Genomic DNA, 26343 nt, shown 5'->3' with positions numbered 1-26343 from the left:
GATGTGGAAGATAGGGTTTTTAATTAGTAGCTGAAACTTTGATCAGCGAACAAACCCACATATACTGCAAGGAATTGAGGATTTTTAAGGCGAGGAGTGATAAAAAACGAGCTTTTTTTCTGTTGAGATGAATAACTAAAGGAACTACTGAGCTTCCCTTCAGTGTACGAGCCTTCCTCAAGTGCACCTCTCTGTGCACCCTCTGCAGTGTTAATTTGATAGCGTCAGACAAAGAGCCCTTTCTCCAACCCGCGCCTTTCCCATGCTGAAGAGGCAACGCAGGCTGACATTTCTTTCTGAATATTTATTTACTTGTCCAACTACAGGCGAGCTTTTATTGTGCTCCGTCACCAGGGTTTAAGTTGAGGTTTGTTTGTCTGCCTCGCATGAGCGCAGAGAATTGACCCTTTCTGCTCAGGCCATGCTGCTGCTGTTAACTCGGATTTTATTTTAGTGATATTCTGTCTTCGCTGACTGCAGCATGTTAACACATTTTGCTCTCTAGCTTAAAGCAGCAATAAAGTAGAAACCGCAGTGCCTTTTTAAGTTAACTCGGGGGATTTTAAGAGCAATTTCAGCAACCAGAAGCAGAACATGATGTCAAGTACATCACGGTCAAATTAATTAAAAGTTCACATTAAAGATTAAACTATTGAAGGATTTATCAGAGACCAGCTGACCTGCTGTCTTGTCATGCAAAGTTGCCCACAGCTGTTATGAAAGGCCCTCAATGGTGCAATTGGTGGGGAAATGCATAATCGCACAGATAAGCACCTACAGTGTTACTCTTAACAGTCTAATGGACAAAGGCATCTATATTCACATCATCTTTGGCTGTAGGGAGATCAATCAGGTAATAAAAGCAGTAGTATCAGCAGCAGCCGCCTTTATTTTGGTATTGGTTTGTTACATTAAATGCATATGAAAATAATAAAAAGAGGACACAGGTGGTCCCTTCAGTAACAGCATTGGTACATCACCTCCTGACCGTGTAAAAAGGCACTGGTATCGTGCATGCTCAGTGCCAGCACGAGCACATTCGACGCCCTAGGCAAGCCTCCCCCTCCCATTCCCTTGCTTATTACAAACAAGAACAACAACTAATGAGAAATCAACACAAGTAAACAACTTAGCTAACAAACAGCAATGAATAAATAATAAAAGAATAAGGTATGTGCTCCACACACACTCAGTACGAGAGGTGGTACCCCTACTACACCTGTAGGCGACCACTTGTGTCACCTATAGGAACATCCGCCACTTACTGGGCTTACTGGGACACTTGAACAAAACACCATTATTTGTCTAATGTTATTAACACCTGCTTTTCCTGCTATGAATATTTGTACTCAACATGATATTAGCATTTTGTTAACACAAGGGTTTTAATATTTTCAAATTCGGCTCAGAAATATGCTTTAAATAGAGAAATAGAGACTACATTTTGTGTCTCTTCTGTATGCTTGTGCTTTAAAATGCTATAATGTCACCTATTTTTTTTTAAGGCCACAGTTTTAGACTTGCCATTAGCATGTTGACTGATTCCCCCAAACAAGTACCATTACACAAATACAATACATACACACACCCACACACATCTCCACAATACATAAAACAGGCAAACACATGCTGACATGAGTAACAGTTAATAGTTATAATGATCGCAATAGTAATGAAAGGAAATATTCATATAAACATATGATACACAATATCCCTGAAATGTCTCTACATTTTAATATTAGAGCTACACAGGACCTGGTTTAATTCTCCAGTGGGACCCAAACCAGTAGCTAGCAGTTATGTCTGTAGCCACATGAGGGCGGTAGGTCCACATTCCGAGGGATGTATTAGTGAAGGCGAATGTGCCATGTGCACCAGCAGCCTGGCATGATATAAGGCGGGGTAAATGGAGGCAGAGAGAGTATGGTGTCAGGACGTGTGATAATGATCTGCCCTCTCTTGCTGTCTCGGCCATTAACAAATTAAAATTTAAATGCACTGAATTTCAAAGTAAAACACACTTGGGGGGAAAAAAAGCTAGATAATGTGTATAGCAGTGCATTCCCAAATATTTTGAGTGTGCTTGAAATTTCCTTTCAGCAGGGCTCTGCAGGAATGTTTTTAAAGACATAATAGTCAGAAGGACGAGATGTATTCTGCCTCAGCCCGGCAAATAGCTTTGCTTCAAGGCTGCCACGGTGTGAATTGAAGCACCGACAATATCTTTCCTAACTTAGCCTTGAAACGATCATTGATCAGCAATTTATAGCCATTTCCTCTGCAACTGAATGCTCTTAGCGTAATTATTTTTTGGATGTGAATCACAACTAATCACTAAGGGTGTGTGTGTGTGTGATGAGGATACTAAACAGCTCTGACACTTTTAGGTGGTGTGAATTCTGCGTTAATGTCATGATAACAGGGATCAGAGAGCAGTAAAATCTATTGTCAGACTCCCCATTCAAGTCACATAATCATATTTTTCACTGTGATTATGCTGGTGTAGTGTAATAGTGTGAAGGTTATCCTTTTTAGATCAGTCAAGTGCACTGGCACCATATTCCATTACGACTACACAGTACTACTAACTGCTGCTGTTAGCCTACTAGTACACTACCATTATTCTTCTTATTACTTAATTAGAATGCTGTTATATTACAGTTTTATCACTATAATAGGACCAACTTTAGTGCCTTTTTTGTTGTTGATATTTTATTGATTGAGGCAATTACTATTTTATTTTATGATGGTTAAGTGTAGGTGTAAATGTAACATAATAAAGGGATAGTAAACAGATCATGGTATTTCAAAATCACAGTAATTCACAGTAATTCCTTTAAAAAATGCCTTCATCACTCACACATGTGTAAGTCTGAGCTAACTTGTAAAATGTATATTAATACTGCTAGACGTGTGGATGATATCTCTCATAACTACAGAATAATGACAATAATAGCCTAATAATAATAATTACCATCATCATCATCATCATAATAATCATAATCTCATTTCCATCACTGCACGTTGTAGAGCAGTAATTACTGCACTGTTGTGATTTCCACCATCAGTCACTGACCACATCGCTATTCAGGCCGACTGCCCAGCAGCGGCTCTGTCAAGCCCCAAAACAGCACGTCAGAGGAGCGGAAGTGAGGGGCCCAGGGTAGAGAGTCCCGGGGCCACTGCTTCTGGCCAATGAGAGGCGAGAATGCAAACACTAATACAAAACTGAGCTGTGTCAAGCTGTAAAGAAGCAGGTAGATGACACCATGGAAATGGGGAGTTTGTACTTTCAAAATAAGAGGTAGAATTTGTCTCGTCTTGTGGTTAAAAAATGTATGTGTTTTGGTATAACAGAGGGTTATTGTGCCTTTAATTAAGCTACTGCCCTTAAAGCTATTATAACCTTATATAACATTACAAAACAATTAAGTTATGCTATCCACTGGAACCATGGCCGTAGACATAGAGTCAACATTGAGGGGGACCAGGGACCAAATCTGCCAGGGGTGGTCTCTCGATAGGGCACCACGTGGACAAAACGAATGGCAGTACACCACAATATTAGAACCAGCAGGAGTAATAAGACAATTTATTAAATTTATTTATGATTATTGTTACATTTGCTAATGATTATTTTGAATGGCGGTGCAATGTTGCTTGTCACAGCAACTCATTTTTTATTTATATATATATATATATATATATATATATATATATATTAGTTAAATATTTTTTGTGGGTGGGAGTGGGGGATTATGGTGCCCCCCAATACATATTATGATTACTGCCTTTTTGTTTGCACTGCTGGTCATAACTAATTGTGCACTTGTTAGCTATTCTGCTCATTTTTTTTACAACCTCTACCTCACTTCTCACTGTGTTGTGTATATACTTGCTCTTCTTTTTTGACTCCTGCAATTTTGATATTTTTTATTTCATTCCTGTTAATTTTAGTAGCCTACTACTTATTTTTGTATTAATTTTATATTACCATAAACTCATATTTTATTTTGATCCGTTTTTGTCTCCTCATATTTACATGTATGTTACTGTCCACATACTGTTTGATAATTTGCTGATGTAACACAAGAATTTTCCAGTTTAGGATCAATAAAGTATGATCTATCTATCTATCTATCTATCTATCTATCTATCTATCGCTACGTTACGGAAGCGTATTGCTGCCACATCAGGAAAAAAATAATGAATCAGTATTATGTTATAACGTGAAAAGTTTATTGTTCTAACAAGAAGTTTTACACGTTATAACAATATATTTTCATGTTATAACAATATAGTTTCATGTTATAACGTGATAATTTATATTGTAAAAAACGTGAAAAGTTTCACATAAAAACGTGAAAAGTTTCACGTTATAACGTATATTGTAGGAATGTGAAAAGTTTCACGTTATAACGTATATTGTAGGAATGTGAAAAGTTTCACGTTATAACGTATAATGTAGAAACGTGAAAAGTTTCACGTTATAACGTATATTGTAGGAACAAGAAGTTTTTCACATTATAACAATATATTTTCTCGTTATTACAACATATTTTCACGTTAAAACGTGATAACTTAAGTTGTAAAAACGTGAAAAGTTTCATGTTATAATGTGAAACTTTTCAGGTTTTTACAATTTAAGGTGTTACGTTTTAACGTGAAAATATGTTGTAATGTGAAAATATATTGTTAAAATGTGAAAAACTTCTTGTTAGAACAGTAAACTTTTCACTTTATAACGTAATACTGACCCATTATTTTTTTTCCTGGTGTGGCAGCAATACACTTCCTTACTACCTTGACTGGAAACCACTGGTTATTGACTGGAAACCACTGGGTATCAACATTTTTGCTTATGTTATTTTTAGGTTTTGACATAAACTTAAGGCTTTTTTGTGGGTTCAGACTTTGTAATGGTACCTCTAAAACCTATAAAAAAGGCTGTCATGAAGCTAAAGCAATTGGTTTTCTATATACATGGTTTGCATTGGACAGTGGCATGCTTTTATAAAGTGCCATAAAAAATATGTTTGAATAAATGTCTCTATTGATTACACAAAACCTGGTACAAACTGGTACTGTATTCATGTTTCGCATAAAAATATAAACTAAAAGAGATATTGCTGTTTCCTGTAGATATGAGTTTTATTTTTGAAAAGTCAAACCGGAAGTCGTCCTGTTCCCATTATATCCGACTTGTTGGTTGCTGCTGAGAACCGGAGGGCGGCAGTGAGGCAGACAGTGAAAGTGAAGGCGGAGACCAGCCCAGTGCCGACAAACTCAGCCTCTTCTGGATCACGTTCAACTTCACTGAACAACCCCAAAAACCGATCCAAAAAAGTAAGGCTTGAAGAGGAAGGAAGACAAGAAAAAAAAGAGAAAAAAACGCGAGGTGCTCCCAACTTCTCTTCACCGCTATCTGCAAAGAATTGTCTTCCGGTGTTGACTTTTTTTTTTTTTTTTTAACGAGCACCGCAAGAGAAAAAGCCTCCAAAGCACAAAGTTGAACGTGAGAAATGTGAAGCTACCGGCTTGTGTGTTTTCAACCAGGCTCCAGGATTCCATATTAATCCATGCAGTACAGTGCAATGGTACGTGAACATGGATTATTATTGCTTTCAAATGTTGTGATGATACCATTTGTGATAGCGTTTTTTTAATAACACTGTCCTGTCCTCGCGACGGTAGAGAAATGTGGAGAAATGGGTTAACTTAACACGGACCACAACACTGGCACGGTCGGGCCAAAATTGTACTAAACTTGGCACGGGCAGCCTATGTTAACATCCCATTCCCCTTAATTTGGCAAATGAACTCTATGTGGACCGGTGACAGCTCTGTACGACACACACACATACACACACACTTTACAGCAACAAAGTAACTTCCAGTGCTTTCAACATTAAAGCCACACTGTAACCACACACACAGCTTAGTCATGACTGTTTATTAAAATATATTCAGGTAAAAATATTCAGCCCACTATTTAAGGCCATTTTTAAAAATATTTGTATGCAAAAAATCCCCTTATAAGCTAATTGTGACGTCAAAAATGTAAGCTAGGTACCTTTATTTAGCATTACAAGCTAATTCTGCTGTCAACAACACATTGTATGAATTAATATATTTAGTTTGGGGTCTTTCAAAGGCAATTTCTAAATATATTTTAGTAAATTTGCCTTATCTTTTATATTAGTATAACTGTTAATGTTATCATGGTATATTTAAGGGACTTTTCCAGAACATTTTAAGGCTAATAAGCTGTCTGTTTCTTTGCCACAATGTGACAGACAAACTAAAAAGCCCCAAAGTTTGTTTTTCCTGAACCAGACACACTGAAGTGGAGAAAAGAGTGTGTTGTTGACACGGAGCTCGTGGGTAAAGGAGGGGAAATGTCCCCTTTTCCGTTTCTGTGTAACCGAGGCTGTGGTGTCCAAAGTCCCCTGAAGCAACCAAAGCAAAAAAAAATGTGCAGGAGTGAGGGGGCAAATGAATTGTAAGCTGTGTTTTCAGATAGCCTAGGAGGAGAAGAAGGTGCTGGATGGAGGATAGAGGTTGTGTGTTTGGAGGAGGAGGAGGAGGAGGAGGAGGAGGAGGAGGAGTGTGACTGTGTAATTACGTGGGTGAAAAAAAAAAGAAAAAAGTTGGGTCTGATTTGCTGGGATCGCGCAGGACCGAAGGTGCACCGGTCGATTTCATATCAAGTTTGGTGAAAGCAAGGGGTGAACATCACACACTCGGCGCCCTCTGAAGCTTCCCACAATGCTTTTATGAACGAGATATCACAGCAGCGAGACGCGCACAGAGCCCGTGTAGTACAGAGGAGTACGCAGCACCGGCTCTACGAGTACAATCTGCAAGTGCTTACCGTGCATGTCAACTTTACAACAAAAAAAATCTGCATAAATACCTGCACCCTTTTTTCTCTCTGCGGAGACGACAATCTTTTTTTTGGATCGCAAAAAAAATCCATGGATGTTCTAGGATAATCTCGTTGTTTTACGCGGATAGCTGCTCCACAGTCTTGCATGGTGCACATCGGTCCAGGAATGGCGCGATAAAGTGATCAGAGGAATCAGTCCAAGTACATTCACTTTTTGTGTAGCCGTCTCGTCATGTATTCTCCGATTTGTCTAACTCAGGTATTTGTGTCTTTTTTTATTCACATTTAATTGCTATGATTTGCATATTTGTGATAGGATTGTTAACAGAGGGTGGCCAGGGGATTGAAAGTTGTGTGCATGCGTAAGGATTTCAGCTCTGCTTTGGGAAATACTTTATAATTCATAACAAGCAATGAAGTTGTGCCTTGTGTGTGAAAACACAGCGATAGAAGTAACCACAATTTACGCTCTTAATCCAAACTGCACGTGTTTGTGCCACAATTGTGGCGACTTTTACATAAGAGATGTTATATTCCAGCGAAAGCCCTATCGAAAAATCATTCAATAGTCCTGTAGGCACTTAAAAAAGTCCTGGAAGTGTCAGTCTCCATGCGCTCTTTGTGTGCGTAAAGTTGTGCGTAAAGATGATTTTTATGATAGCATTCCAAGACTGTCATTTTTAATCGTCCTGTGTAATTGCTGCAGGTATGTTCATTTTCTCTCAGGGTTAATTAGGTTATTTGCGTCCTCCTGTAACCCCCCCCCCCCCCCCCCNTCCTGTAACCCCCCCCCCCCCACACACACACACACAAACACACACACACACACCTCCCATCCTTGCTTGAGCTGTGTTTGTATTTTTTTCCACGTGTATATTTTTATTTAGAGCAAAACCCCTATACTTTAGGGAAGTGAAGTTGGAAGAAGATAAAGCCACTTTCACTGCAGGAAGATCAAACGCGTGATAAGGTTGATTCAGCGGTTGGACAGAGTAGCTGACTGTTTTTGGCTGACTCAGTTTTACTGTTTATATTTTACTTGGCATAAGTAAGTGATTGACTGAGATGTGGTTTAGTTTGTACTTAAGAGGATTGTGCTTTTATGGCCCCAGCTGAAGTGCACTGCACAGGCCCTGGCCAAGTCATTTATCTTTACAGCATTTGGCTTTAGCCTGGTTGACAAAAAAAAAAAAAATTAACGGAATATATAAAGTGTTTTTGAACAGGAAACCAGGAGCGAAAAGGATTTCAGAAACAGTTGCTGCCGAGCACATTTACTAGCATTTACTGCTTACTTTTGTCAGTTTAATTGGCGACATTATAGTGAGAGGATGACATTTAAAGGAGTTCTCAATTTATTTCATTTATTTTTTACCTCTCTAAAAGACTATACACAGATGTAATGTCCACAGTAAATAAAATACATTTCAAAACTCAATCTGCGGAGAATTAAATGTTTATTCACACTGTATAATAAATGAGTATAATTTGACATTACTGTACTGGAGCAGAGTTTTATTGGCCCGAAAGTGCAGACCAGAAATGTGGCTTCTCAGAGGAGCACCAGCGGCAGAGCGCAGATAGGGAGTGGATTTCTGTGGTTTCCTATAGCCTTGCCTGCCTGGCTGCCTACAAAAAGAACAATATGCGGTTTAACTCTTCAAACGCCTGCTCAAAAGGGGCTGCTTATACTTATTAAATTTGACATTTTAATGACCTAAAACACAGATAAGTTAATACTTCCACTTGTCACTCGCAGCTGCTGTAATTTCGGATGACTCCTAAATCATCCACGCCGTCCTGTACATTCCTTCACCTGCAGAAAACAAGCATTAAGAGATTATTATAATTTGTTTTAGACTTACTGGAGTGTGAGTGATGTAGAAGCCTGTAGGCCAGGGAACTGCTGTAGAGATGTTGGTATTTAGCATTTTTTTAATTGTAGGGATCAAGAGAAATTCTGTCAAATGATTGAAACGTTTTCTTTTTTGGCTCATATCTGCTGCAATTGTTCAATTTTAGAATTAAAATGAATGTGGTTTAAAGTGTACTAATGCAGCATATACAGAAAACTTAGACTGAAAAAGTAAATTTAGTTTTAAAAATACTTTTACTAATAATAATCTGAGTCTGTGATCATATTTTAGAAGAATATGTTTCAACAGAACATTTTTAAATTTAAAGAGAGATGGAAATTTTAAGAGTAGGCCATGATTTTAATATCACTGACTCAGGTTTTTGGAATGAAGCTGGGCAAGTGTCATTCCACGTGTTAACCTCAACGCTTTGGCATCTACTTATAAATGAGTCCTAATTCAACCTTTGCAAATACCTCTCACACAATTGCTGTGTTTGATACGCTGCCTTTCTCCTCTGCTTGTGTTTTTAATGCATTTTGAGCGTGCAAGCGCGTATACGAGGCTGTTTGCATGTGCCAGAAGAAAAGGGGAATCTCCTTCCTATTTTGTGACTGTGCCCCACTTGGCCCTCCATCTTATCCTCCATCCTTCGTGAACGTAGGATAAGTTCGCGTTGGAATGCGGATAGTTTGATAAGAGAAATACAACTGTGAGGGGCGCATGCTCCCTGTAGCAGTAGCACAGGAGTCCCGCTCAGAGCATGCTCGGGAAATGAGAGCGGAGAGTGCATTCAGTCACCGGGCTCAGTGCTATTGTAGTGCTGGCAGTTGATATAAACAGTGGAATGTCCTTGTCATACCTGCTGTACGCCTAGATCCATCTAGCATGGTAAAACCGGCGTTGTTATGTGAAGAGAAACTTCTCGCCTCAACACTGTTGTAACTGCCAATAAGATATTATGTGATTGATTATGAGGAATTGTTTGTTTGTGGTCTGACTTCCCTTCTGCCTGAGATTAGTAGCTGACTAAACCCATATTTCCTCTCGATGTTTAATGACATGAGTTTCTGATTACATTCTTGTTCTTCTCTCTCCTCGCTGTGTCCCTTGGATGCTCCAGGATGAATTTCATCCCTTCATCGAGGCACTTCTTCCTCACGTCCGTGCCATCGCCTACACGTGGTTCAACCTCCAGGCCAGAAAACGCAAGTACTTCAAGAAGCACGAGAAGCGGATGTCCAAGGACGAGGAGCGCGCGGTGAAGGACGAGCTTCTGAGCGAGAAGCCCGAGGTTAAGCAGAAATGGGCATCCAGGCTGCTGGCCAAGCTGCGTAAGGACATTCGGCAGGAGTACCGGGAGGACTTTGTCCTCAGCGTGACGGGCAAGAAGCACCCGTGCTGTGTGCTATCCAACCCGGACCAGAAGGGCAAGATCCGCCGGATCGACTGTTTGCGGCAGGCCGACAAAGTTTGGCGTCTGGACCTGGTGATGGTCATCCTCTTCAAAGGCATCCCTCTGGAAAGTACAGACGGCGAACGCCTCGTCAAGTCTCCACATTGCACCAACCCAGCACTTTGTGTCCAGCCACACCACATAACAGTATCGGTCAAGGAGCTGGACTTGTTTCTAGCATACTATGTCCAGGACCAAGGTAGGTTCAAGCTCATACTGTGTGTGTTTGTTTCACTGCGTGTGTGAGCTAACGCGCATGTGTGAATGATGGCTTGGCAAGGTCAGGGGTCACATGTGTTACTTTTTGGCAGTCTCGCTCAGACTGGCTGAAATCACCACGACATTCGCCAGACAAATAAACATGAGCAACTTGATAGCCAGTGCTGTATAGGCGCAGCATACTGTACATTTTTATTTGGCTCGAGTATGAGTCATAACTAAACAGAATAACAATCTGTAATCAATATTAAACGTAGAACATGTTTTAAATGTGTCTTTGCTCTGCTGTACTCCAGCAGCAGCTCCCACTCAAGTTCAGTTTCTATCATGTGGGGACACACACACACACACACACACACACACACACACACACACAGGCTTGTAAAATTGCACACACACTATACACCTATTCTGTTTATGTGGATATGAAGTAGTGATGAATGTGGAAAGTTGCTGTATAGACTGGTTAAATTAAAATGAATTCATATTTCCAGTACTGAGTTTATGAATCTGTAACACAAGATTCTTTTAAAGCCCCTGCTGTCACAGTCGTGGTGTGTATTAACAGCATTTTATTTTTATTTTTTTTAAACTGTTCTTTCTATATTAAAAAAACCCTTCCTTCGTCCCCGTAGTCCCTATTATATAATGTAAAATTATGTAATTTTAAAACTTTTCTGTTTCCAGTCAGAAATCACATTAAAGCAGTTTTGTTTTAAATAAAAATTTAAAAAGGTAATTATCATATTAATAAATGCAATGCTGCTTTTAAGTCACTTTACAGCTTAGCATTAAACATAAGAGCAAACCTGAGTAGGCCCTTTTAATATTTGCAATGCATCTCAGTCAATATAAGACACCGTGTCTGTTCTAAATCGTGCGTGTGAACGTGTCTGTGCTGAAATCTGCCTTTTCTAAATTCCCCAAAAGCTGGTTTGTTTTCCATGAAAGCCTTTTGCGGACACAGCGATGTGCTTGATATGAACACTGGATCGTGCATTTTAAGTAAGAATGTGTGGGAATGTGTTGCCAGGTATTGTAATAGGTTTAGACATGCACAGGTTTTTTTTTTTTTGAATGGATGTGTTAAAAGCATTTTATTTTTCAGAATTGAATTATTCTTATTTATTTTTTCACATTGATACACAACTCAAAGACTGCGGCACATTTTTAGATATGAAACATTTGCAAAAAGACATAATTTTTTCAGAGTAGCCCCTTCCAAACTGTAATTGGAAGAAACAAATAGTCATTTTTTGCACAGTTAGATCTAATATATTACAAAATGTTTAAGGAGAAGTGGAGAAAATAATTAAGGACAAATGATGTACAAGTTCAACAGAAAATATTGCTTAGATAGATTTTCTAATCAGTGTTATGTTTATTCTTTTTTGGACACCAGCTCCATAATTTCTAGTTGTTGCAGGATTTAAAACTCTTTAAAAATGAGTGAAAAATAAGGTTTTTAAAGCACATACTTACATTTCAGTCATTCATGTCCCTCACAGTGAACTTCCTCCCTTTATCTGTCGACCCCATAGGAATCCCCCCCTATAGTATTCCCTGTTGAAATTCCCTTGTATTAAATCTACTGCAGCACCACCACCGAATAACCACCAATACTTTGCTATTGAGGGAGAAATGGTGGTATAGCTAGCTCATTATCATCAAACCCTGAGCGCCATTTTGTGTTTGATAAGTGCCAGGGAAAGCAGAAGGCACAGCACACAGACAATAATGGTTGCCACTGGCACCGGGGTTGGCATCAGACCCTCTTTTGTGTCTTTTGTAGGATGCCACCGCTTCTCTAGTTTGCATCTGCTGCATTTTTAACTGTTCGGTACCAAGTTGAGAACGGCTCTTTAGTGCTGTTTTCATATGTTTAAATGATAAAGTAGTGCCTGCATTGTACATTATGGATGGTATTTCATCAGCTTTTATTTCAGGAAAATGTGTCCGCTACCGAGGGAAAGCAAAATTATTGGCAAGAAGCTTCATTTGAGTGTTTGAAATAAGCGGTGAACATAATGTTCTCTTTCGCCGGAGAATAAATTGACGTTGATTCAGCATTGCATTGCGGATCAGAGCGGTTATTTACCGTTGTCCTCAAAATTTCTGAAGGTTGAAACTTTGGCAAATACAAAATAGCATTCTTTTAGCGGGATCACAGAGACGGCCATGCTTTTTTTTTTCTTTTTTTTTCCTTTTTCGTTTTTGCAAGCGAAAGCGCCTTTTCCCTTTTCTTCAAGTTACCAAGCAGTGCCCATCTCCAGACAATGCAGCCATATTGTGGTAGCGTGTGGTGCGGCGCCATTTTGTTTTGCACTGTGCCAGGGAGGCAGGCAAATCACCAGTAATGGTTGTTAGAGGTTTGGAGGTTGGCATCAAACCCTCTTTGTCTGCTTGCAGCATGCCTTTGATTCGTTGGTTGGCATCCGCAATGCAGTGGGCATGTTGGAAAGTTTTTTGACAGTGGCAGAATGGAAGCCGCTCGCCTTTGTTCTGCTGCAACTGCATGAAACAAACAAACATACAATCAAACACAAAGAAACTAGCAAACGGCTGTGTCTGAAACAGAATCTGGTATTTGTGCGAACTGCTAGAGGAAAAAAAAATGGGTCCGGACTGTGCTTTTAATATTGTTCTCTCTGTCCTGCTACCTGGCAGCGGCTCGCTTCTGCTGTGTTGTGTGATTGGATAACAAAAAAAATATGCTGCCGTTATTTCCACAACAGTGTTTTTTCCAGTTATTTTTTATTTGTGGCAAAAATCAATAAGCTCAGAGTGTATTTGTTTTTGATTCTGGTGGGTTGCTGCCTGAGAAAGGTCGACGGGTTGGCAGCGAGTGTGCTGGGTGAATTTAGAGAGGGCACTCAGCCCCCTTGTTCTGGGGCACAGACGCGTTTAGCCAGGCAGGGCTGTAGCACCCATGTGCATGCCCAGATGAATGCCCGCTGGGAAGTAGGCTGGGGGGCTGGGAGTGGGGGTTGTGGCATCCATTGTGCCAACTGGCAGGCCGTGTTCAATACAGGGTCCTGGCTTCTCACACACACACACACACACACACTCACACACACACACAGACACACACACACACACACACACACACACACACACATACACGGCTGTTGTACTCCAATGCACTGTTTTATCGTTATCTGATAAAACAAATGCCTTTTTTTTCTTCTTCTTTGAATCATCGCCTCTCCCCACCTGGATTCATATTTTGCATATCCAGTTTGACAGCTTGATGGAATAGTTGTAACAAGGCATGCAGATAATGGTCATGTTAGGACACGTTAGGATACTGTAGGCCTCGTTTGTATTTGGCTTTGTTAAGCTGCGCATCACTATTAGTAGTTAAATAGCCTCTGAAGGCTCTCAGCTCTGCATTTTTAAATGTCTTTTTCGTAGTACACATGTCTGCAATTACTTAAATATGGAAATAAAATGATTTGAAAAATATGTGATAAAGATAAACAAGCAAACCAATTCAAGAATTTGGAGGAATCTTGGAAAATCTTGTAGAAATGATGTCTGAATTAATTATAAATGAATTCAGCAAGCTGTACTCAAGCGGAATAAAGTAGGAATGATAGTCGATATTAGAAATTACTGCGAAGAGTATTTTAAAAGTTGTCATTGCCCTCTAACCAGACAGAAGAGGATTTGCTGAGGTAGTCCAATGGGAGACTAAAGAAGTCAAGGTCAAGCAGTTTTCCCATTACTCTGGTGCTGAAAGTTAACACGGCCATAAAACATCATTACCTTGACTCCCCCCCCCACACACACGCAGTAACGTAACTTTTTTTTTCACACGGTCATGATAGTTTGTGGAAATGGATGGATTACCTCTGAATACATGCTGCCATGTTAATGGAGACCTTGTTTTACGAGCGGCAGACTTAACCTCTGCCCCCGGGGTCATGACCTTTTCAAAGAGATGTGGCAGGGTGTCCTCTGAAGTTTAATTGAGCAAAACAGATCAGTGAAAACGCGCTGTTGCGGGCCCAGGGCACGTGGAGGAGGAAGACTTTTTGCCCAGGGGGGGTTGGTGGTGGTCAGGGGAGGAGGCGAGGGGAGCTGCTCCCTAAGCCCCCCTTGTTGACCTCCTCAATCGGGGTCAAACCGCGGCGGTCGCAAGATCACCGGTGGCCTCTTGGCAACTGTTTGTCTCCACTCCCCCGCCACTGCTTCTGGTCTGGCTGGTGGTCCCTTGGTTCACTGGCCTAAGTGAGGGGGAGTAGGTACCACTGACTCCCCACACCTCCTCACCCCCTCTCCCCAATCCCTCAGGCTGGTAGTCTGGCTGTTCCCCATCTCCAAGACTGGCCATTGCCTCTCCAGCACACTGCATGGGGTAGCTGCTTGCATCTTGTTTTCCGCCCGGCTGCCTCAGAGGCTTTGGTCAGGCGGCCAGTGCGGAGGCCTGACCTTCTGGGTCACAGTGGAGGTCTGTGACTAAGCACAACATCCATCCCTCCCTCCCCTCATCCCCTTATCCTCCTCTGCCATCAGGAATCACCCCTGCGGCACACTGCCCGGCCAAATGACTCTCTCACTCCTTCTCTGTCCCAGTCTCTTTTCTTTTCTCACTCCCTGGCTCTCCCTCAAGCCCAAGACTCTGACCATGACAGCTGTCCCAGGCCCAGGCTCTTGGCCAGAGAGAGGGTGGCTGGGTTCCTGCCAGAAGTGTGAAACAAAAGTTGTTGTAAGCAGACAGCGTTAAGGACACTACTGTTTGTCTTCCTTTCTTTGGGTAAAGTCAGGTTATTCAGCTGTGTTTAATTTTAAGTTTTCCTGGTGAAATGAAACTGGAAGAAGTCTCAGGACTGGTTCTTTTGGAAGTTGAGTGGAATTTTATTCTGGGACATGAATTTTAACAGCGAACATTCAGAACAAAATCAGCAAGACCGTAAAATACAACTCCTGGGAAAAACCTTAACCGATGACTCCAGAGCCATATAGAAAAACTCTTCAGATTGAACTGCACAACCCTGTGCTCAGCTTCCATTCTGGCTTCCTTATTAGTATGCAATAGAGCCTGCGGTGTCTGGCTACCTCTCTGTCAGAGCCATAACCTATCGAACACATTCTCTCAATCTAATCCACTTAGAACTCCCTCCCAGCTTCACCGCTTGCCTTATTGATTTCCGCTTCCCACTAAATGTCCTCCCGATCCTTTTTCTCTTAACCCGGGAGCTATTTATGTTTTGCAGTCTTTCTTTCTTTCTTGCTTCTTTCTTCCTTTCTTTCTTGCTTTCCCTCTCGCTCACTTTCTTTCTCTCTTAATGGCTTCACTCCCTCGCCCGGATCTTTGGTCGTTTGTGATCCCCATCTGACTCCCCTCTGCCTCTTTCCCCCTCCTGCTCTTTCTCAAACACGAACCTGGGTGCAGTGCAGCCAGGTTGCCTGGCTCAGTATGAAGCTTGTGTTATTAGCAGCGGGGTTTTGCTCGAGCAAATACCTCAAGGCTTAAACAGGCCGTGTTACCTCCTTGGCCCTCTTTTGTGTGCCATGTGTACATAAATCTCCATGGAAACAAGGCAACTCGGAGCAGAGGCCACTGAGAAATGTGGATGCCTTCTTTCTCAACTAAATTTACAACTCCCCTCCTTTGCTGTGCTACAGTGTGTTTAATTTGCTTGTGTCACAGTTTACGCTGTTGCATCTGTCAAAAAAAATGGGACAAGGCCTTTCTTTGGCATTCTAAGGCATGGGCATTGTGCTGAAAAGGCTTTTCTTGTGTATTTCAGCAGGAGACTTAATTTTGTGTTTGTGGCTGCACTTGGTTAAGGACTGCAGTTTGTGTCATTAGTCTATGGTTAAGATCTCAGCTTCTCCACACTTTCCCAGGCTTTCGGGGAGGACCCCAAATGCATTTCAAATCCCCCCGAGGCCACTTGACTGGAGGACCGGCACCTCCCACTCCTCCCGGATAGATTCCCCACCCCCACCCTGTCTGCCGGTCCTCCCAAATGAAGACAAATGGGTACATTCACCCCCTATCCCAGGCACTACACTGTACCTCACTGTCCTGCCTTACAAAGCAGGCCCTCCCTGTTGCCTGAGTTTCTCCATCCAGTCGCTGTCTTTTTTACCATCGCACTAGCAAAAACTTGGTGTTGTCCCATCTGCTGAAGTGGGCATGCTAGACAGCAGAGTCTGTAGTGGAAAGATGGCTGAGAAGGCTCAGAGAGGAGGATTCCTGTGAAGATGTTTTTTGACCTCCCGTTTTTTGAAGTCAACCAGGAGAAAAGAACCCTCGAGTGCCAGACTGAGACTTTCATCCAAAAGCCAGTCCCCTTCACCCAGGAAGGAGCCTTGTGAACAACCAATGAAGGGAAGAAAAAAATGGGAAGGGGTAGTAGGTGGGGTGTGATGGGGAACTTTGGGCAGGGACAGACAATCAGAGTGGTTGCCCAGGAGACACTAACTTCTCTGTGCAGCTCCCCCCACCCTGCTTTGCCCCATCAAAGTCTTTTCAGTCCAGACAGGGCCGATCAGCGGCCCAGAGTGATGGTTGTCTCTTCTTTTGTCTGGCGGTACAGTACGGCCCATCACTGTGACGGCTCGACAAGACCTGAGCGGGACAGAAAAAGAAAGGCCCGCCATAGCAGTGCTGGGCAAAATGTACTTTTGGGTGGGCGTGTTGCTGTTTGGGGTGGTGGGGCGAATCCCCCAGAGGATTTCTTTCTAATGTCAGTGCAGCGGGTCAAAGAGGGGATATGGTGTCTGGGGCTTGGGAATGGCCTGCTTGGGACGGATTCATCAGCGCCCCATTGAGTTGTCAAAGCGAGCCAAAAGAGCTTCCACTCCTCCCTCACATATGTCAGGTTCACTTCTCAAAAAAGCTCCCAAATTTAGAAACTAACTCTTGATCAACAGAAGAGCCATATAGTTAATGTAATAAACAATACAACCCCCAGTATGGTTGTTTGTTTTTATCGACCCATACAGTAAGAAAAGTTATAGAACAGGCGGAGAAGGCAAGGAGAGTGGGAAAATAAGTCATTTACATTTTTAGCACTTACATAAACATGCAGTCTTTTATGACAGGCAGCATGTTTGAGCAGTGGGGCTGTATGTGATTAAAGCGAGCCATATAGAGGGATGACAGGAGGAGAGGAAATATGGACACCTTGTTGGCAGGAACAACATGAAAATCTCATATCTCAGGATCACCTAACCAGCAGGTGTTACAGATTTTCTACAGAGTTACTTCCTCCATTGTGACAGACAGAGCTGGTTTACATAGTGCCTCTTTACATCAAGTCATTAAAACAACAAACAGTGAATGAAAGGGAAAGAAATGCACCTTTCCCACACGTTTCTTTAGAGATTTCCACATAAATATGTGAGCAACTTATGTTGTGTTTCACTTGCACTGGGAATTTGGCAATTTGGCAAGTTTCTGGTCGGAAAATTTCAACAATAATACAAAGTGAAGTTGGATTTCTAACTCGGAAAGTTGGAGGAACCTCACTAACCCTCACATCAGTTATGTCACACTCTGTCTTCTTAAATCAGACATACACACAATACTGTCCAAAGTCTATCTATAGACTTGTTGCTACGGTGATTGTATGTGCAAAAATACCTCGTAATTAGTTGTAAGCAACTAGTATTGCTAACAGTGGCTAACCTTTGATTGGTCCTGCTGGTTATAGAGTGCTGCAGGGATGATTTTGTAGGCATGGAAGTTATCACCCTGGTTCTCTCCACAATAAGCCAGTGGGGTTTTCCCATTGGGTTTCGGATTATCGCAGAAAAGTTTATGATATTAACACCTTTTGTTCAGCCAGGTAATCTTTACAAATGAACACCACTTCTGTGATTTTTGAAGCATAAATGCAATCGCCAGAAATTAAAATCTAACATTAGGCTATAAAAGAATTACACCACGGTGGCGTGACTTCAACATCATCACCACAACAAGGCTGTTAAGCTGTGTTCGCCATGATGACGCTCTGTAGTCTAATTTTGCCACTTATTAGCAGCTGTGTTTTTTAAGACACGTAAAGCCTACAGTATTTAGGAGTGGGGTATTTACTTACTTATGTTGTAGAACAAAACATGAAAGTCTTTTAAGCTTGTATTAAAGAAGTATTTCACTGCTAGAAATAGGGTCTTTTCATAAAACTGGGCTGTCAATGCAGTAGAAAGACACAAATACTTTTGAAATTAGTGCTACGTGACCAGAGAAAACAGAAAAAAGGACTGCGGCATTTGCTTTTGCTCAAGAGGTAGAAAACCTACAACTACCAAAATGCATTGCGACCAGACCAAGAAATGACCAAGAAAACTTGTCTGTTTGACACAAAGGCAGCCGGCTGACAACAGTCGATCTTGTAATGCAGTTAATTGTTAAGCTAAAATGTGAAATAGGCAATGTGGTAACAGAATCTTAGTGTATATTTGATCAGCGCTGCCCAGTTTTACCGTTTGATCTCAGTTTTATTGGCCTGTGCAGGAAACAGTGTGAACTTCCTGTTCATAACTCTCGCTATTACAGCTAAAGAGGGCACTAAAATATGTTTCTGAAAAAATTATATTATTAAATATACTATTATTATATTATTAAATCGGCAATACAGTAACATAATCTCGATTTATATATGTTCAGCACTCCCTAGTTTAACCATTTAATCGGATTTCGATCCGAGTTTGAGAGATTGAGAGAGAGTGAGATTTAGGTGTGGGTCTGTCTCTCAACCTGCTTCTATACTCTTTGTGTCTGCGGTGGCTGGCATTACGAAAATGCGGAAGTACAGCCTAAGGGAGGGATATCCAGGCACTGGTTAGATGGAGGGAAGTTTACCACAGTTCATTTACTCACACTACCCGCACTGTTTTGATACAAAGCTGGTTGAAAATCAACAAAGTATCCCTATGACCAGGGATGTTATTTCAGGCACCTAACCCAAAACCCATTCAAAAAACCCACTGACTTTGAGATGAGGGAACCAGGACTGCTAAAATGCTAACTCATGTCCAGGTTTTAGGATTCATTTCTTCAGCTCTCTGGTATTCTGACTTGTTGTACAGAAGCGTGGTCAAATGAAATCACCTAAAACTTAAACCTTAAACACTGAGTCTAAGGGTTTAGTAATAATGAAATTGCCACTGTGCAACTATTTGTGTTAGGAAAAAGCTAGTCCAGTGCTGTCTGGACCCTGTGATTAAAGCCCGCTGCAGCACTAACAAGATGGTTAATGAAGCCCGTTATTTTTACTAGGGAACAACAGGGCTTGTTACCATGGTGCCTTCTAAAAGCTTATATGATCTGACTCCAAAATTGTCTCGCTCTCTCCACTGGAACAAGGCTCCAGCTGGTAGTTTCTGCACGGACTTTCAGAAAAGCCTTCCAAAATTTTATATGCAGACACAAAAAACGCACACATGGGGACACATGTTCACACTCACATGCCCGTATACATGCAGAAAACTATGAACATATTATTGCTCACCTGCACTTCAGCTCGAAAGACTGCATTTAGATTCAATGGACCGCAACTCCTCAATAACAACAGTGCTCCAGCATCTGCCGGCTGAAACTGAAAGTGAGGGTGCTTTAAAAGCTTGTTCCGGATTTACTAAGTCAAGATTGTAATTAGGCCTCCAACATGTGCGCAGACCTACAACCCACAATTACACTGTGGATTCTTACCAAAAAATAACTCTACTCCACCATCCCACTCTCAAACCTCACTGTGTAGCCTGCATTAGTAAGGAAATTTGGCTAACAAGAGGTCACCAGGCTCTAACAGACACTAGCCCTCATGTCATCTCTGATGCCTGTCTAATAAAACACAGACCTGCCTAATTTGAGGGCTGTGATGTAATCGCTGATTGTTTTCACAGAATTGTTTGCAACCTGCGGTCTGGGATTCCTACTGGCTTAACATAGCTTTTTGAGCAGTTATGATAATGACCCTAGTTGACCTACAGATGGCTAAATGAGTAATGCTCTAACTCATCAACTCTTATGGGATCCCAGCTGAGTCTGCTCGGTGTTTCCCAGGAACATCTTCATCTGCTTATGCAGGTCTGTTTCACAAACTATTAGACGCACACCAGACATTTTTCTCCCCTTTTTCTGTAAAACCTCTGGCTGTAACTTGGGTTGCCATGTGTGTCTTGTTAAGGGCAGTTATGACAAATGGCAGCAGCTGTACAAACTAATCTCTCTGTAGCTTTCACACATGGCGCCCAATTAACAATGGACCACTGTGGGGCCCTAATCCACGGTGCAGCCATCCTCTGGTCCCGCTTGCCGAGCCAACTGCCCCAGGAGACTCTTCTCCTCTGCACTCCTGTTAGCCAGCCTGTAACTCCATTCAGATGGGAGCCGGTGAGCAACCGCAAGGCATGCTTGGGTCGGAGACACGGTAGCCATCTTGTTTGTTTCCATGTTGGGAATGCATGGTTCCCGACGCTAAATAGCCTGGGTTTTATTTGACACTTTGGTGTTCTCTGGGATTGGGTTGCAGCCCTCGGAGGGTTTGGACTCGGATGCTCACATGCACATATGAACTCACGTGTATTAAAACACATGCACGCAGCTGCACTTGATAGATTTAGCAAAGTGCTTGCTGAACTGGTGGGTGGGAGTAATGTGTGTGTATGTGTGTGTGATATAGCTTTCCTGTCAGTGGGCATATTTCCAGTAGTTGTATGATGATAAACTGCTGTTTCTTTGGGCCTCAGATAGCTGAATGCACTGTGTAATGCACTTAAAGTGTGGGGGGGAGAGTGCTTTACACAGTGCATTCACTATCTCCGCAGTCTTATAGGATAATATACTACGAAGGCGGGGGGATGTTAGCCCACACTTACTTAATGGTTCTTTTTAACTTTGGATTTTTCCCAACACTGCTACTCGCATACACAAATATTCATCCACTTTCCCAAAAAAAGTTTCGATGTGTGAAGTCGTTCTCCTCATCCAAGAACATGTCAGCAGTGCTTTACATGGCCTCGCTAAAGCATCTTCATTTCAGTCTTAGATTACGAATAATAATTCCAAAACTGAAATACTGTAATTTTCAGGACAAATTCACTTGGATGCAAACCAGTGTGAATTGTTGTTTCCACATTTCCCTCCCTCCGCTGCAAAAACAAAGCCACAAACGGGAGTTTGAGACTCAAAAGAAGGGTGTTGAAGGGTCGACGGCCATCAGGAAAACGATGCAGGCCCCTGCCAAATCTATGACATGAATGAAACAAATGGATGAAGGAAAATGAAAATGGTTGGGGTGTGATCTCTGGCAGGCAGCGCAAAACCAGTGCCAACTGTTATGAATGGGAAACCGCTGCTGAGCTAATGAAAAAAAAAAAGAAGAAGAAGAAAGAACTCACTTTTTTCATCCGCCATCCAAGAATAATTAACCGCGCGCAGGCCTTCTGGTGAGGGTGGAGAAAGCCACAAGACACTTGACTAACATCTCACCGCAGAGGACAGTGAAACACAGAGAGGGGGGGTGGATAGAGGCAAAAAGGAGTTTTGTTGGGGGGCAAAGTAAAGTCCTTTGTTACTGTTAGCCATGAAAAGAGAGCAGGTGAAACCAAAAGTGGAGTGAAAGCACAAAACTGTCAAGAGGCGCTTCTTAAAACGCCCTGTTAAAAAAAAGGTAGCAAAAAATGTACTTTTATTCTTTGATTACAATTAACATGAAACATCAAAACTTTCACAAATGCTCATGATAATTGTTAGCATTCCCGACCATTTCTCTCTCAAACTAACCTATATATGCTCACACACACACACACTCACACACTTTGAACTCTTAACTTAATCCCTGCTCGGGGTGTTTGGTGACGGGGCTTAAGGAATCTGCAGGGATCATGTACTGTACTGTACTGTAGCGCTGATGAGATTAGCTGATGAATCCTCCAGTTGATCGACAAGAAAGTTCAGTTTAGTTTCAGTAGCTGATAAATTGTCAAGAGTTTTCCAAATGTTTATAGATAGATATATATTTATCACAATATTTTTAACCAAGTACCTTTGTATTGATATTGCAATGATAGTTTACGGATGACTATTGGTGATGATGATGATTTTTAATCATCACTAATGTGAATATAATGACTAAGTATGTAAAGGCAAATAACAGAACAGTCAGGCAAGTTCAGGAAATTACATCACTCTACTGTAATGCAGCCCTTAAAACCAGGAAAAGACAACACTTAGACAGCATGTTATCCAAAATCTAAGATGGTATCTAGTCTCCTATCATGATATTGAGATAATATCACTATATTGCTTAGCTCTGTTTGGGTTTTTGCCTTTTTTATTTATTTTTTTATTTTTATTTTTTTTGTCAAAACAAGCAATTTTAAGTCGTCCTCTTGGGCTCTAGGAATTTACAGTGGACATTTTTTCCTTTTTTTATTTTGTGGACTAAAAAAATCCCACAATAAGTCAAAAATAATCAATCCATAATGAAAATAATAATTTGTTCCAGCCCTGCTGTACCATAATGTTCTGTACTGTGTGTATCTCTTACAGCCCTCTCTGTGAGATGACATGATGGAAAGAGCAGAATGGGGGCCAGATGTACGTTTATATATAGGACCTGACAAGGGTACAGAGCAGGACACCAGGCAGAGGCGTTGCATATCACATGCACCCTATCACGTACACCACATGTACTGTATGTAAAGTGAAGAACAACTGTTAATGATGCATGAAGGCCTGCTTCATGATACCAGAGGGTTTAATGCTGAAAGAAGGGTAAAGAGGCTAATTACAGGAGTTAGAGGGTATAATTAAATAAGACAGAGAATTAAGTCTAAATTGTTAGTGTTGTAAGTTTTTTCAGTGAATGCAGGGTTAAACTTGGGGTTAGCTGCGTTGGTTTTGTCGCTGAGGGGCCCGCAGACTTTATTTTAATCCATTATCAACTCTCCCTGTAGCCAAGAACAACAACAATGTTTTTGTTTTACCGTTAAACCTTTTTTTAATCAGCATCTTGTATGCCACGAACATCACCCAGGGCTGACAAAGCGCGCACTGTTTGGAGGCAAAACGCTCAAAACAAAAAGTGGTTTCCCTATTATGGCAATCAAAGCAACGTTATCAGCGATCAACATATTCTCACCCAGAGACAGAGAGGAGAAGAATGCCCCATTGACTGATACTGCCTGCTAGGCCGGTCGCGCTGATCTCCTGAAGAAAAGACTAGTGTCGCTGGTGGACCCCTCCACTACTCCCCCCAACTGCCTCCCCACTCTTTGCCTTCTTCCCTCTATATATGTCTCAATACTTGGGGGATCTTAGAAGGGGGGAGCTGAAGAGGGCTGCATGTGTGTGTGTGTATTGTCGAGGTGCTGCCGGGCGACTCTATCCCATGCTGGTGGTGTAGGGGGGAGGAGTGGAGTGGGGGGTGGGGGGGGGGCTGAAAAGACGGAGCCGTCACCTGCCAGACTGCTGGAATGTTAATGCCGTGGCTCTGATAATTGGATTTTGTACACACCGTCTGTGAGGAACGTCCAGCAACTTTCCCCCTCTTATTGTTCGACCCAGCCCCGGACCCTCAATAGGGCTCGGCTATGTTTATACAAGCACTCACGTCTCAATAAAGACTGTTTACAATGTGTGTGTGCGTGTGTGAGTGTGTGGTGTCGGACTCCTGAATCACGGCGCAATTGTGTGTGACAGGGAGACCGAAATGAAAGCAAGAAGAGTGTCAGATTATCAAGATTTGGCAAATATTGAAGATATTAAGAGATTTGTCAGGTCTTAGAATAGGATTTTCCCAGATTTTAGGAGTGTTGCGGTAAGATTTTGTACATACTTGAATTAAAGTTTCACAATGGGACATTCAAAACCTCATAGATGAGTTTTTTTTGCCAACTATTCAGCCCATTGCACTAGCGCCGAGCCTACATGTTCTGAACTTCATGCAGAGTCAAAGGTAGGCACACCCACTCTGAGGTCGAAGGTGGAGAGGAAGTGCTCCCTATTGGCGGGATATGTCCGAGGCGTACATGATCTGGGATCATTAGGGAAGTTATGGCTCTTGTTTGCATCGGGGGGGAGCCTGGAAACGGGCCGGGAGCTGTGACGCACTGATTTCCCTCTCACTGGCCTCCCATGCTATTTCCACCCAGGCTGTAGCGGCTTGAGCTGGTTAAATGTCTCGGCTGCACTGACCTAAATTCCTCATATTCACCTCAGAAGACCTTTGCCTTAGCCAAGTAACTGTTTTTTTCCATCCTTATAGCCTCCCTATGCAATGAGCATACACTTTGTTTGTGTATAAAAGTTCCTTCCTGTACATAAGGAAGCTACGTTTGAAACAAGTCCTCCTATTCCCAGCTGTAATGCCTCTGAGCAGAAGAGCTAGAAACAATGACAGAGGTTTTTCTTTTGGCAGAGAGACTTGTTGTGGTTAGATAAACAGCCTCTAATTGCATTTAATCTGTGTTAAAGTAAGGTATTTGGAACAATTACTTTGGTATGTTTACCAAACAGCTGGTGTGTGGATCTTTTTTTTCTTCCTCCACCTCTCTCTAAGATGTAATGGATTTGGTTCACCTCGCTGGTTAGTGGAAAAATAAGATAGGCGCTACATTAACTTATGCATGGGTTTGTATTCAGGCTTCAATTGGTAAAGAAATAACAGCGTAAAAAATCTATTAAGTTTGGGTAAGATTTCATTAAAGTTAAATGGCTTTGGTTAACGTGCCAGATTTCCATTTTGTATCACTGCAACATTGCGCCACTTCTTTTAGAAACAAACACAATCTAAAAGCATAGGTCATTACCTCCAATATAATATTAATTAACGGCATTATTCTTACATAGCAACATGTTCAATTAAACTGTAATCATCTGCGTTTACTGAGAATACTTAAAATGTGCAAAGAAGCGGAATTAAGGGTATTTTAATTTGCTGCTTTTTTTAGGATGCTAAAAACAATCTTTAAAAAATCTTGCACGCATGAGTAAAAAAATCTGCAATTTAATAATAGAATTTCTTCTTAAGCTGTATTTGTACAGGGCAGATTAACAGAAAGCATAACTCGGTTACAGGCAGGAGCTCTGCATATTTATCCACTGTCTTGCTCTTTTCCCTTTAACCTGGCAGTAGTGCTCTGTTGCATAAACAATGGTCTGGGCAGCCACCTTTGGGCTATTGTAGCCTTCCACGTGGGTTGAACTCTGGCCAAGTGGATGTTGTTGCAGGAGACGGCCCCGCAGCCAAACATACGAGCCAACCAGAGGCCTCCGTTCCAGGAGGCGAGCACTCACTGGACGTTACCCGAGGATAGTAGTGTTTGACAGCTCTTGGATCGCGTAAAGGAACTCGACTTTGAAATTCAAACAGAGACGGGGTGATTTGGCCCCGGCCTACAAAATGACGCATTCCGTGCAAATGTCACAACTAAAGCGAAACTCAAGCTACACTCTGGACGAGGGATGAAGCGCTTGTGTATGTGTGTGTGCGTCTGTGTGATTTGACATGCTGCATGTGTTTAGTATTCATAATGAGGTGTTGCAAAATGCATGCTCTCTGCATATCTTGCTCGACTCACCCGCCACCTGTATAAACAACAGTGCTATTGCGAAACGGTTCCAGGGAAAGGCTCTTCCCGGGCTTGTTGTCAGAATGAGGTCAGCGAACACTACTCTTTTCTCTCTCATTTTCCCTCCTCTCAGCCTCTCTCACTCGCTCTCTTAGTTGTACTTTGTCCTTCTAGAGCACAGGAGGAATAAGGCCACTAGATCAACTTTGTGGCATGACATCTGTATCCACACACTCACCGTGCATGTGTGTTGTTGGGTGGATCGGTGTAGTTACTACCATCAATACCATGAACAAGCAACAACTTATTATTTTTCTCAGTATCCAAAAGTTTTACTGTTTCGTTAAATCCAAAAATCACTTATTTCATGTTTTGATTCAGGATTA

General features: G+C 41.8%; 1 protein-coding gene across 8 annotated transcripts in view; it reads left to right on the top strand.

Annotated features, from left to right (window-relative positions):
• The first annotated feature begins 5223 nt into the window (after positions 1-5223).
• The window catches only part of LOC126404079 (nuclear factor 1 B-type-like), a 71331-nt gene continuing 50211 nt past the window's right edge, over positions 5224-26343 (top strand). For 6 of the 8 annotated variants that reach the window (XM_050067059.1, XM_050067058.1, XM_050067062.1 and 3 more), the window contains exons 1-2: positions 6614-7148; positions 9869-10400. In XM_050067059.1, the coding sequence (XP_049923016.1) occupies positions 7122-7148; positions 9869-10400 (559 nt within the window). In that variant the 5' untranslated portion in view covers positions 6614-7121. Of the gene's footprint in view, positions 5598-6613; positions 7149-9868; positions 10401-26343 lie in introns of those variants that run through there. The other 2 variants (XM_050067057.1, XM_050067056.1) reach the window with 1 other exon arrangement.

The sequence above is a fragment of the Epinephelus moara genome, chromosome 17, assembly GCF_006386435.1.
Source record: "Epinephelus moara isolate mb chromosome 17, YSFRI_EMoa_1.0, whole genome shotgun sequence".
NCBI classification, from domain to species: Eukaryota; Metazoa; Chordata; class Actinopteri; order Perciformes; family Serranidae; genus Epinephelus; species Epinephelus moara.
This window is presented reverse-complemented; position numbering and strand designations above follow the sequence as displayed.